Raw genomic sequence first — 14,090 nt, 5'->3', positions numbered from 1 at the left:
GATTCTAGATGTATATTTTTGCTGTAGTGTGTTGTGTGGCAATCTCTTATAAGATTGGGCCAGACAAAGTCACAGATAAGGACTAGTGGTATGCTTTTGTAATTAATACTTCAGCTCACTAATGTAAGGAGACTCCTGCTTATTAATTATTTTTACATCCTGCTTAATTTCTTTTGTACTGAGGGGAACTATTTTTGTGTAGAGAATCCCTCCCCACCAAAACTGCTATAGACAACTGTCGAGGTTTGAACTCGGCCAGCAGCCAATCACCACGTGGCCAGTCATTCACTTCCCCCCCACCCCCCCCTCCCGGTGAAATAGGGGAGGGACAAAAAAAAGAAATTTGTAGGTTGAATTAACAAAATTTAGCAATAGTAACGAAACGACAGTAACAATAGTAAGTCCAATTGGGTAATATACAGTAGTTGCTCATCAGCTGGCAAATGGTACAAAGCCCGCCCCCACAGCAGTGATCCCGACTGCACCAGAAATCCCGCTGCTGACCAACCAGGAAACCGAAACCAAAACGGAAATTGAGAGAGCACCAGTCCCCTTGTATACTGAGCATGATGTCGCATGATATGGAATACTCCAGTGACTGATCTGGGCCTGGTCCTCTCGCTGTGGTCCCTCTCAGCTCACAGAAAGTAAACTCTATCCTGGCCATAACCAAGACAACAACATTGTTATGCTCCATTGTGAGATAAATCACTGCTGAGGGGTTTTGTTTCATAGTAATTTCAGAAGTAATTTATACATTATAGGTAATTTTATGCATATATAAATTTTATAGGTGTCTACTCCCACATATTCTTCTAGATTAATTTAGAATGCTCTGACCTCAGGAAAAAGTACATGTGCAGCTGATGAAGAGGGAAACATTTTTACTGTTTACATTTTGTTAAGTACGAGGGTCCATTTTTAAGTTGTATCCTCTACAGAACAATGGCTAATGCAAACATAAAGGCTTCCTTCTACTTTCTTCTTGTATTTAACATGGTTTCAAATGTTTCTGGGAGTGTACTAGTTTTATAAAGGTGCACTAAGCTTGAAATTATTTTTTTTTCTCGATGAAAGACTTTTACCATATGTTTAGAAACTATAAAAATCAGTCATAATGGGATGCAATGTCATCATTTGCCATTAATAATTCAGTGATAACTGTACATAAGAGTCTCTCAGTTCTCTGGATGCATAAAATCACTTGTGGTAACAACTTTTGTTATCTGTATACACCTCAGTTTTATTGGAGATAGCTGATCTGCATAAAATATTATTCTGTAAACTCTCTTTAGGTATAGAGACTATAAGGATCAATGATTCATATGCAGATAGATTAGAAAAAAAATTCCATATTCCTGATTCTGTGCAGGCCACAACTCTTCTGTGGACCTACCATCCTACAGCAGTTATAAGCTGGCAGACATAACTCTCTTGGAGGCATAGTCTGTAATTTGTGCAAGATTTCTGAAATGCTGAGAACCCTACACACATGGCTTCTGGCCCAGGTGGCTGTTGGTCTGAGCCGCTCACTTTCACTCTTGCTGTGGAGGTCAGTGGTGTGTATGCATATCAAGCCTACATTTCATATGCCACTTGCTGTTGTACTTATTTCCAGTATACATTACCCGGGGCTAAAAGCAAGATGTGTTTGTCTCCATGAGGAATGAAAAACTTTACTATGTCCTATTTGACAATAATTTGTTGATTATTCCCTGTTATGTGCAAGGCACCCATTCCTATCATCTCTCACTGATTGTACTGATAAACCATGGGTGAATTATTTCGTGCTGTCATCATCAGTTCTCAGAGAACAGGCTATATAACCATTCATTAACTTCATAACTGAACTATGTCATGCAGAATACCTGTCAGAACAACTGAGCTGCTAAGAGCCTGTAAATTAGTAAAATATTATATTGGCATGATATGTGGGCAGAAACAGACTTAATTATTTCTTTCTGACTCTCTTATTTCCAGCTGCAATATTATTTTGTCCTTTTCTTTTCAGAAAAAGTAATTGTACAAAGTGGACATGACTGCCTTGTGTGATCTGCTTATATCTGAGACAGGATTATGGGACAGGACTATGGACTTCCCTATAGTGCATCCTAGGAGGAGCTAGCACTCCTCATATCTGCATCCTTCATATTATAATTTGTTAACAGTCATGGTCCTGATGAGTTTGCCCAGAGTCTAACATCAAACTTTCAGATGAGTGATTTTTTAATAATTATTATTATTATTGGACAATCAGCTTCCATTTTATTTAAACAAACATACTGTTTCTCTTGCTTCTTGATTTCCTATTTATTCACAAAAATCTGGGTAAGTAGCAGCTCTGAAAATTACATGAAACTCTAGAAAGAACTTTTAATTTAGAAAGTGGCAAAAATTACTTCTGTAGCTGCTTCCTTAATATATCTGTACTCTCTTCCCAGATATATTATTGTTTTTCAAGCTCTAAGCAGCTTCATCACTACTGTGTGTTAAACACACAGAGAGCCTCAGCTGAATGGAATATACTTTTAATCTGTCACAAGAGCTTATTCAATTAATAAAACAGTATATGTGAGGCTCAATTATCATATTGAAATACATAGAAAATAACTTCTTTCTCAATCTGTCTACAATAATAAAAAAAGGGTTTTAAAAAGTCAGTAACTTAAATTAAGGTGCAAAGATCTCAAGCTGACCAAAATTCAGTCAGTTCTTTGTCTGAGAGAAACTGCGTAATTCTTGTGCCCTGAATTTATTTTTTTTTTGCTTTTCATACAACCAAGTAACAGTACAGATCAAACAGAAGTTGAGTTTTTTTTGTTTTAAGGCAATATTCTGTGCTGTGTGTTACAATGAGGAAAGTCCCATTGAAAGCTTAGTCAGCTCACGGACTTTCATGAAGTTTTTAAAGCCAGGAGAAAAATAATTACATTTTAGCAGGTTTGGATGTCTTTGACTCCCCAGGTCAAATGACCAGAACTGATTTCCAGCTGAATCAGCTGTGGTAGCATTTGACATAACAACAATACTGCATTCCTTATGAGATGCCTTAATTGCTGTTCGCCTCTTCTCAACAGTATTAAATTTTAGAATTCATGTAGCCGTATATCTACTCATATCTGAACTGCTCTTTCTTAACAATAGAAATAGGTGGTTCTAGCATGCAATCTGCCTTGTCCTATGGATAAGCCTAAAGCAAGTCAGAGGAGGGCCCTTAAAGATTCCTATTTCTTTCTGTTGTCCAGAAGATATCAGGATGAGTAGCTCCTATGTAAATATCTGTAATTCATTGAGGTGAATCCTATCCAACTATCAGAAAGCTCTTCCTCTTGATCTTAAATTTGTGTTTGAAAGATACAGCAGAAACTTTTAAAGGCACAATTATTAACATTCAAACATCTCCTTAAAAGTAATATTAGCCCTGCTGTCAACTTAATCTTCATGGATTTTACACAGCAGCTATTGCTTTTCCTCACTCACTCCAGAGTCCACTCACATGACAACTGGAAATGTTATCAAGTGAAAGAAGAAAGTAACTTTATCATGCTGCTGGTAGATAAGAGAAAGCAATGTGTGTCAGCACTGCTGGTGAGTCACCTCCGCTGACCATCCACTGAATTCCATTCACTGAAATCAGTTCTCTGGATAAATCACCAATTTATCCACTCACAATAGGGTGGCAATAGGAAATTTAATGTACCTCTAAAAATCCAGTAATAATTTTGCTCATGATGGCATCACTGATTATTGTAAGGGAGCTTTTTCTGTAACATCTGAATGGCCCTCCAGATGAAATGTCAAGTAACATGTTACTCTTATAAAGAGAAAAGCATTACAGAAGGTGTTGATATTTTTTTAAATCTTCCTTTTACTGGCTTAATAACATGGCCTTTCACCTGCAGATCTGTGAAGCATAAGGAGAAATCAGACCCTGAAATAGTTTCTCTGCAATTTTCATTATCTGTCATGATGTTTAATTCACTTCAGCTGTAACTTTAATCTTATGTTTTCACTGATACAGAGGGGAAACTAGGGTTTACAGATCATTAATTCTTCTTAAGTAACAATCCATGTCATAAAAGTAAGGGAACTTCTACTTTTGTAGATATAAGCTCAGAATTGCCACATACTGGAAATACACAGATGAGCAAGTGATATAGTATAGATAATTTGCTATAGAACTCAATCCTAACTTAATTTTCAGTAGCAATTTTTTATTAACATGCCTGTTGAAGCATGTTTTATTCTATGCATATTTTATTCTTAAAAGAATTTTAAAAATAAAAGAATAAAAATGCACATTTTATTCCTAAAAGAATAAAGTAGACATTTATTGTTTTGCGACTGCCATGATTTTTATTTCTAAGAAACAGCCAGACTAATAACTGTTTGATGCTGTTAACAATACAATCCAGTGCATGATAATGGTTCATGTTAATGTATTCATGTCTGTATACATGAATTCTTGCAGGTTGATGACTTCTCTGCCATTCCACAGCTTCCTTGGTATGCTTTGTTTCTCCTCTTATTTGAAAAACTGTTCTGTGTAATGACAGTCTTCAGATTAATTGAAACTGGCTGAGTTCAATGTATGTAATTGTGGTTAATTCTCCATGTGGTTTTGTAAGTTCTAGTTACTAGCACTGAAAATATTTGGTTTAAAACCCAACTGTATCCTGGGCTGCATCAAGAGAAGTGTGGCTAGGAGGTCAAGTGAGATGATTCTCCCCCTCTATTCTGCTCTTGTGACACCCTACTTGGAGTACTGCTCTGGGCCACCCAGTGTAAGAAGGACATGGACCTGCTTGAGCAGGTTCAGAGAAGGGCCACAAAGATGATCATAGGGTTGGAGCATCTCCCCTATGACGACAGACTGAGAGAGTTGGGGTTGTTCAGCCTGGAGAAAAGAAGTCTCTTCCAGTAATTAATGGGAGCCTACAGGAAAGATGGGGAAGGACAACTTGTAACAGTTTTAAACTGAAAGAGGGCAGATTTAGATTAGGTATAAGGAAGAAATTCTTTACTGTGAGGGTGGTGAGTCACTGTCACAGGTTGCCCAGAGAAGCTGTGGCTGCCCCCTCCCTGGCAGTGTCCAAGGCCCGGCTGGACGGGGCTTGGAGCAACCTGGGCTAGTGGAAGGTGTCCCTGCCCATGGCAGGGGGGGTGGAACTAGATGGTCTTTGAGGTCCCTTCCAAACCAAACCATTCTGTGATTCTATGATTATGGGTCATTTGCATGCACACAGATGCCTGAAGCCATTGCAGCTGCTCAGTGCCCCTCGGCCTCCAGGGACTCCAGGACCTTAGACACATTCTTACAGAAAAGCACCTATATTTTTCAACATCTACACTGAGGTGTATGAATCTGGAGCCAAAAGCCACACAAAATCCTGTGTAATCTTGTTCAAATGAGCTTTATCTGATCACAGTATGCCATGTTATTTAAATTAATCCTGTTATGTATTCTTGTTAGACATCAGTTGCTCATTAAACTGCTTGATATTAAGCTATTCAGTGTTTCACGTAGTCTGTTATGGAGTGACAGAATTTCAGCTTGTAAAGAATTATTGCAGTCTATTATTATGACAGAAAAAAATAATCTGATATATGTCATACCTATTAGTATCCACCCTTGACAAGGGAGAAAGGTCTAAAAACGTACATGAGGACAAGGTAAAGGATAAAATTATTTGCAAAATATCTGAAAAATTATTTGTAATTTCTAGTGGAAGGGGTCATACCAATAACCCTCAAAAGAATACAGTGAAATAGATGAACCTAAAAACCAGTGAAATAAAAAACCCAGGCAGATCCATGATCCTAAAGAAAAGATATTGAAGGCACTCATACTATGGCTTTAGAAATATTTTAGATGAAATTTTGTTGGTGATTTTTTTTCCTGAAATTTATATGTTTTTCTTTCTTTATTATTATCATCTATTTCTGCTTGTAGCTATGCTGTCTTCATGGATGAGTGAAACAGGCAAAGAACATTTGTCTCCAAATATTAATCATATGTAATATGACTTTGTTCTGTTACGTCAACTACCTAGACAGAAGGGAGAGTACAAACTATTCTGGGGTTTAATTTTGCTCTCATTTTTTATCTTAGAAATGCTTGTCTCGTTTACTTAATTTTCTGATCATGATTTAAATCTACAGTGAGATGTTACCAAGACATGCATTTTTTTAAGGCCAAAAATATGAAATGTTTTTTAAACAAATCAAGTTGATAGTGTACATAACTGTGCTAGCAGGAATTACACCAAGGGACAAAGCTAAGCTCTTGATCCTGTATTCACTTGGAACCAATAATAACTGTAAAGAAAAGTAATCACTCATGACAGAATTCATGTAAGGACCTGTGAGTTGAGGGGTTTTAACTGTAAAATACACTCCCAGATAAAAAGCAAGATTGTTACAGCAGAGGAGATTTTGTCTTCAGTAATGTAACAAATTAGGAAAAGGATATTTGTTGAGGGACAATTACATTTAGGATCTGTATCTATATTGCTAAGTAAGGAGAGGATCAAGGATGAGAGCACACACTGCTTTATGTCCTCAGTGCTTACAATTAACCTCTTTAATAAGATACTTACCTTAGGGAGTACTGGCTGGAACAATCCAGAACAGATGTTTGAGAAATGTCGACATTGAGTATCTATTGCTCTAGCTCATTCCCTGGTTATCTTTAATTCAGTACTGTAGAGATCCCCAAAAGTTGTATCTGTTGCATTAAATTAAACTGGTCAGGGGTTGCAAGTGTCCTACTTCCCAGAGCAGAATAACCATATCCAGACTGCCTGTTAGGAATAGTCCCTAGACTATGCTGACTTAAATTAGGGTCAAGCATTTTTGTGGATAGTGTTACTTGGGCCAGTTCAAATCTGTGATGGCCAGGAAGCATTAGATGGACACAATAGACAGTGTATTCTTGTGCTTGGGTTCACAATCTGGCTTTGTTTAACTGTGCCATCAGTGGAAATTATTAGTCATTTCTACCTAATTCAGCAGTTAGCTTTGCGTGAAAATTTTGTTTGCTTACTAGGCAGTTTTAAAAGATACATAAATAACTACTGAGAAGAAACATCTGGATTTTGAAGTAGCAATATAATAATAAGCTGGGGTAATTCCTACTTGTACTATTCAAGCAGCAACTGTTTTGATCCTGAGGTTGTAAAGGTGTACCAAGAAAGCACAGAATAGGTTAGAGCTGTGTGGTGCAGTGCAGGCTCACAGTCACCTTACTGATCCTTTCTTCTGCTCAGTAAGCAGAATGAATGTCTATTTCTTTCTGTGTTCAGATGAGCTGGCTTAGACTGCAGAGAAATGTTGTGTTACTTCCATTAGGATTTCAGGCTGCTGTTTGGTTGGTGATTTTATGGAGTGGAATGTATCTGCAGGCTTGAAATGCAGAATTTTTGTTCTGGATCTTGGGCAGAAAACAGTGGGTTTGACATAGCAGTGTATGCATTGCTTGTACTTTCTACATCATCATCTCAGGGATATGAAGGCTACAGCTGATTAGTAACGTCATGCTCTCTGAAAAATTCATTGAAAAATCAAAAAGTAAGAAAGGAGTTGATGTACTTCACACAAAGCTTCAGCTTTTTATTTATAAAAACACAGGGCACTGTCATGAGGGACTATAAGAGTTGTAATACTAGTTACCTAAATACTAGTCTCCAGTATAAGCTGGACTTCTAATTTGGAACACATGTTTTTGTTAAGGATCTTTCGCATTATTGGAAATTAAACCCTCAAGGAGGTTCTTGCCTTACAGAGGTATGAGTAGTTTTTTTAATGAGATCACTAAAGAGAAATGCTGTATTTTTAAATATTCAGGTGTGTAATGCTAAGCTGAGGAATAAACTTCAGCATAGTTTATTACTCTCATTTGAAAGAGTTCAAAATAGTCATGCTTCTAGAAATAACTCTTCCAGGTTTGATTTGATTAAGTAAATTGGATTCACTGCTGGGCTCCTTTGGGATTCCCTACACAAGTATTTATGATACCTACATAAATGAAAGAGAGGAAATATTATGACTGAGCTTAGTTCACATTTACTGCAATAGAGTATCTAGATATTTTTATTGAAAAAGAATAAAATAAAATTCATAGGCAATCAATATTTCTCCTGAAGGTATATGATGTGTAAGATAAGTAAATATGATACTAGATTTTTTTTGAAAGAGAACCAATACCACATCACTTTCAGTAGTGTAAACATAAGTTCATTTGCCTTTCAGTGTTCATCACTCATGAGAGATGAAATCACTTGTAACTTCTTGCAAGCACAGGAAAGTAAAAAAGAATCCAGTCTTCTCATTTAAATCACTTGTATGAATTCATAGATTTTTTTTTAAGAGCCAAAAGGGACCATTTTGGTTAGTCTAACCTCCTGCATACCCTGTCCTTGAACCTCTGAATTAATTCATATTTTAAGACCAAAACCTATTTGATCCAGAACATATACATTTATGTAGATTCTTAAGAACCTGACCAGAACTGTTAATAAATTATTTTGAGATAGAAGAACCCTCGTGTTTTTTGTTTTTTGTTTTTTTTTTAATGTATGATATTGATTATATGGATTTGTTTGATCCACTTTGAATGTGTAAATAAAAGCCTTTGATTCATTTGCTATTTCTGTATACTTTGGCCTGCTACACAAATCTGTCAAATCTGTGTTTGCCATGTAGGTGCTTAAAAGGGTAGTTAAATAAATTCTTGAGATGTTTTTGGTTTTTTGTTTTTTGGTTTTTTTTTTTTTTGGTGCACCAAAGGATGACCTTGATTAAACAGAAGTATTTTTTTGTTCCATTTTAACCACTGTAATAGAACTCAATTCTGTGCCACCCTTTCTGAACAGAGAAACAAGAACTGGATTTAGGAGTAATATAACAACCCTAATGTGACTTAGTATTCCTGTTTCTGTCCCCAAAGATATCCTATTAAAATCTTTGGCTAGAACACAACTCTTGATAATTCATAGTGTGCTGACTATCCAGGACACCCATGATTATTTTACAGAACAGAGTATTTTGTCTTCAAATATGCATGTAATACAATATTTAGACTTGCAAATTTACATTTATCTGTATTTTATTATAGTGTGTGTTTAAAAGTACATTCAATTGCCTGGCTTACCAGATGAGGTATTTTCTTAGACACTTTTTCACTTCTCTTTGTTATTTAATAGTTCTCTAGTCCTTGTAGCAGCTAAACGCTTATCATTACCATTTTCTGGTTTATACTGCTTTTCAGGTCATTGATAAAAATCTTAAATAATCTCAAAAAATTACCAAACCCTGTGGGAATCTACAACAACCAAACATTCTTAGTGCTAATTCTTCTAATAATGCTTATGCTCTAAGATTTGTCAGGAAGCTTCAGATACCCTTATAGATGCCTCTGTAGCTGCTGTAGGCAGTTCATTTTCTTACTGAAAAGTTATATAGTAATGTCATATATTTACAAAACCCTTTAAGTACTTTATCACAACCATGTAACTTCTGTCATGTAAACCTGCATTTTCTTTCTAAAAGATGAAATTTCACAAAAATTATTAAGGGTACATTTTGGCTTATAACCCTTTTCAGAATTGCTGTCAAAGAAAGTGCTCCATTAAGCCATCGGTGAAAATCCCAAGGGACTTTTAGGCAATTGGGCAGTGAAAGATCTAAACTGGAGGCCCAGTTTCCCACAGCTACATAGGCAAGGTGTGAACTTAAAGACTTCCAAGGACCTTTCAGTTGGCTTACAGCCAAATCATTCACCTGTGCACGTGTCCCACAGCAGTGGTAAGAAAACATGAGTTTTCTGTGAAAATGAAATGCCATCAGTAGAGGACATGTTTTTGATATCAAAATCACTTCAGTAAACTTTCATGAAAATTACGAGAAAGATCCAGCAAATCTAGCCTGGAATATTAGCATGCCTAGTGCAAGCTCACAATTCTGGTAACCTAACCCTTGCCATAACTCAGGCAAATTAATATGGTTGCCAATTGTATCTGCTGTTATTTTCATTGAAATTGAAAGACAATGATGCATGGTTAAACTCACAGCATTATTTTTTTTTAAAGATAGAAATTTGATAGAATGGAAAACTCTCTTGGACACCTATAAGAAAAAGAGATAATTTTAGCCTGTGATACAAAGTGAAAAACATTTATTGTGCTAGGTTTTTTTGAGCACACAGTATACAGCTAGTAATCCTCCTTATTCGGCTGAAATACCCAGTAAGTATATACAAAAAATTCTTCAGTTATAACCTGTTTCTTTCCCTCTTAAATAACAGCTTTCTAAAAATTGCAACACAACAGAATAATAATTCCAAATGCCTTTTTGCTTCATTTCTAAATTGAATCAAACTAGCTTTGAAGAATTACACGAATTGTATAAATTTAACAAAGAATTTATGTTAGATCTAAGCCACGCTTAGTAGAAAACCAGCATGGAGATTTGTGAATTTGTATGGAGACAATATTTCCTGTACAATTAAGGAGACTGAAGAGAATAACAAAACCCAAATTACAAATGATCTTGTCTATTCCTTAATCTCTACAACTTCAAGTACAGTGAAAAGTTTGGAAAAAATTGAAGAACAATTTTCAGTGTTGAATCTACATTTAAAGCAATTTAGTAGGATTGTCTAGGTTTTCAGATTTCTGGTCATAAGTCAGTAACACACAATAAGGAGAAAGGGAAAAAATAAGAGGAATGAGAACACTACTTTAGGCTGAAATTTAAAGAAACGGCAAAATATAAAGACCTTATTAAGTCAATATATTTTTAAGACAGAGATACAAAATATAGAGAGGGATGCATGTTCTCAGGCTGAAAAAATGTGTGTGCATATACATATGTACTATACCATGGAAACTTTGGCAGCAACTCTTGTTTGAAAAAATGTCTTGCTGGAGGTTCATTCCCGCATTTATGCCACAGAGCTCAGGGATAAAGAGTACTCTATCATACAGCTGGCTTTAGAGCTGTGTCATGATTTGAATTGGGCAAAAAAAGTAAGAAAATTGTCCTGTTTAACAGATTGTAGTTCATTAAACTGGCTGTGTTTTGTTTCCATAAATACTATGTTGACAGAAGTATGGCACAGATGACAAAATGAGCAGGGAGCAGGGCAGCTATACAAAAGAACTTTTTTTCTCTTAGCTAAGTAGCTTGTCTTTCAGGTAGCATATGATTGTCCAATAAAACTGTTGAATCAAAAGTGCTGCATAAATTGGTTCTGCTGATTCAGGGGTGAATAGCATTCTCTTGTTATTATACAGTGTTGCAAGTGGCTTTTCTAATGCTACTGAACTTTATCTGAGTGATGTCTTTGTAGTAGTGATTAAAATATTTTTGCTGGGCAGCAAACAGCACTTAACAGATCAAATAGTCTGGGAAGTGACTCCATACTCTGTAAATAAACTGAGTATATTGTCCAAAAATATGAACTCAGTATCTTGCTTGAACAACAAAACAACAATGTTTTTGAAGGTATAACACCATTGAGTCTGTTTCAAACTAACTAATAGCTACTTCCAGGAGAAAAAAACATCTGATTATTAAATTAAAGAGTTTGAGTGAGTGAATTCTTGTCCAGTGTAAAAAGGTCTTGCTAGATTGAAGCAAGTGCAATGCATGAGCCTGCACCAACTGATATTTTGGACTAGATAAAGTTATAAGGATTCTTAACATTGGTAGGAACTAATTTCTTTACAGATATGTTTGTATGTATCTGATATGTAAACTGAACTGAATTGGGATGGGGCATAGGGCACATTGAGTATGTAATGTATGACAGTCCTACCACTTAAAAAGCTGGATGGCAGCATTTGTACATTTGATAAATGAGATTAACATTGTTCAGGTGATTTCTCAGCTCTGCTCAAGAGAACAGACAAATTATTTATACTTTGAGATCTCTAACTCATGGTCTTGCTGGTCATGCTGGCATCATTGCTCGTGTCTCTAGCAATAAATAAAAAGAAACCAAAGAACAAGCTTGTGTACTGGATCCAACTCACCTACACTGCTTAGTCTAGTATCAGGTATCCTTTTGCTTTGTTTTAGGTCATCCTTGTTCACCTTTTAGGTTCACCCAAAACAATGTCTGGATGTGATTAGGAAAATAAATCTGTGTAGGCTAGCACTGGTTTGAACTGTACTAGCTTGGTCTGCTCTTCCCTGTTCAGGCATTTGATATTGTCCCAACACATTCTTTTCCTTTTACTTCTACCAGATGCCCATGTGACACACCCAGAGCACACAAGAAGTACAATTTGAATTCACCACTGTAGAGCTGCAGCACAGCTCTTGTACTATTCCAAATATTTCAAACTGAAAAATTCACAGAAAATGATAACTTAAGGGCATGTGGACACCACATGGGTCCTGAAAAGATCCAGGGCCAGTTCTTATGTAGTATGATTGCTGTCTGTCTGCTCTAAAGGGGATTAGCCTGAAGGACTGAGAACATGAGCTGGCAATGTGTTCTCTCAACCCAGAAAGCCAACTGTATCCTGGGCTGCATCAAAAGAAGCACGGCCAGCAGATTGAGGGAGGTGATTCTGCCCCTCTGCTTTCATGAGACCTTACCTGGAGTAGTGTCTAGATCTGGAGTCCTCAGTACAAGACAGACATGGACTTGTTGGAACAGGTCCAGAGGAGGGTCACAAAAATGATCAGAGGGCTGGAGCACCTCTCCTATGAAGAAAGGCTGAGCGAGTTGGGGTTGTTCAGCTTGGAGAAGAGAAGGCTCCAGGAGATCTTACTGTGGTCTTTCAGTACTTAAAGGGGGGCTTATAAGAAAGATGGAGACAAACTTTCTAGTGGGACCTGTTTTTATAGGACAAGAGGTAATGGTTTTAAACTGAAGGATGGTATATTTAGACTAAGTATAAGGAAAAAAAAAATTATGATGAGGGTGGTGAAACACTGGAAGAGGTTGCCCAGAGAAGAGGTAGGTGCCCTATCCCTGACAACAAAGGCTGGACAGGCTCTGAGCAACCTCTAGTTGAAGATGTCTCTGCTCACTGCAGGTCCCTTCCAACTCGAACTATTTTATGTTTCTGTGTTCATATCCATTCCTGGCCTCTGGCCAGGAATTGGTGCCTGATCTTTTTTTATCTAGCAATAAAGACACAAACATTTAATATTTTTTTAAAAATTAAAAATTAAATATACATCTCCAGATACCACTATTTTAAATCTGGCTGTAAACCGGGGGGGGGCGAAAAAAAAAAAAAAAAAGAATTTTCATTCTGTGTATCCTGGAGTTTTCTTTTTAAATCAGATAATTACTAGAGAGACATATGACATTTTGGGTATTCACGGAAGTTCTCCATCTGTACTGTTAACTTGCAGACTCTATCTTGTTTTCAGCTGTTGCAGGGCAAATCATTTCCTAAATATGATAAATGGGATCTCCGACAAACAGGCAGTGGTGGAGGTGTAGATGAACAAATCAGTGGAGATTGTGATGATGAAGATGGTTGCAGAGGATCAGGAAGCGGAGAAGTCAAGAGAGTCCTGAAAATTACAGACTGTAAGTCCATGATTCTGTTTCTTTCATTCATTTAAACAGTAAACTGGCATTGTTCCCACTAATACAGAATTGGAAAAGGTGTGGAAAACTTGTGGGTATAATTTTTCCAAGATTTACAGAAATAGAACTGCAATTACAGGATTTCTAAGAGCATGGTATGAATATGAGTATCAGTTTCGTTGTTGCACATGTTAAGACATATTTGACATAATGTAGACCGACCTCAACACAGTATTCTAGTCAAATAAAAGGTGTTACAATGACATGTCCTTGTGAGTTACTTCTTTAACATAAAAGGTTTGGCAGTTAAACGGAGAAATTGTTCTTATTTTTCATGGAACTATGGCAAGATACAAGGTTTAGTTGTGGTAGCTGAATTTTATAGAGAACTATTAGAACCAATGTACTATAGCACTCAGCATCAATGCCATTACTACTTCTTACACATCTTTCCGCTTTTCTTACTATTTTGGTTTCTGTGTTTTGTTTCTTTTTTCTTTCTTTTTTTTTTTTTTTCCCTTCTCTGAAACACATT

The 14,090-nt window shown here is 36.5% G+C and overlaps 1 protein-coding gene across 1 annotated transcript in view; it reads left to right on the top strand.

Annotated features, from left to right (window-relative positions):
* The window catches only part of GPC5 (glypican 5), a 725,946-nt gene that overhangs the window by 397,268 nt on the left and 314,588 nt on the right, over positions 1 to 14,090 (top strand). The window contains exon 7 of the mRNA XM_074930948.1: positions 13,393 to 13,555. Within this exon, the coding sequence (XP_074787049.1) occupies positions 13,393 to 13,555 (163 nt within the window). The remainder of the gene's footprint in view (positions 1 to 13,392; positions 13,556 to 14,090) is intronic.

This window comes from Athene noctua, chromosome 1, assembly GCF_965140245.1.
Source record: "Athene noctua chromosome 1, bAthNoc1.hap1.1, whole genome shotgun sequence".
Classification (NCBI taxonomy): Eukaryota; Metazoa; Chordata; class Aves; order Strigiformes; family Strigidae; genus Athene; species Athene noctua.
Note: the sequence above shows the minus strand (reverse complement) of the source record. Positions and strands in the feature narration are given on the sequence as shown.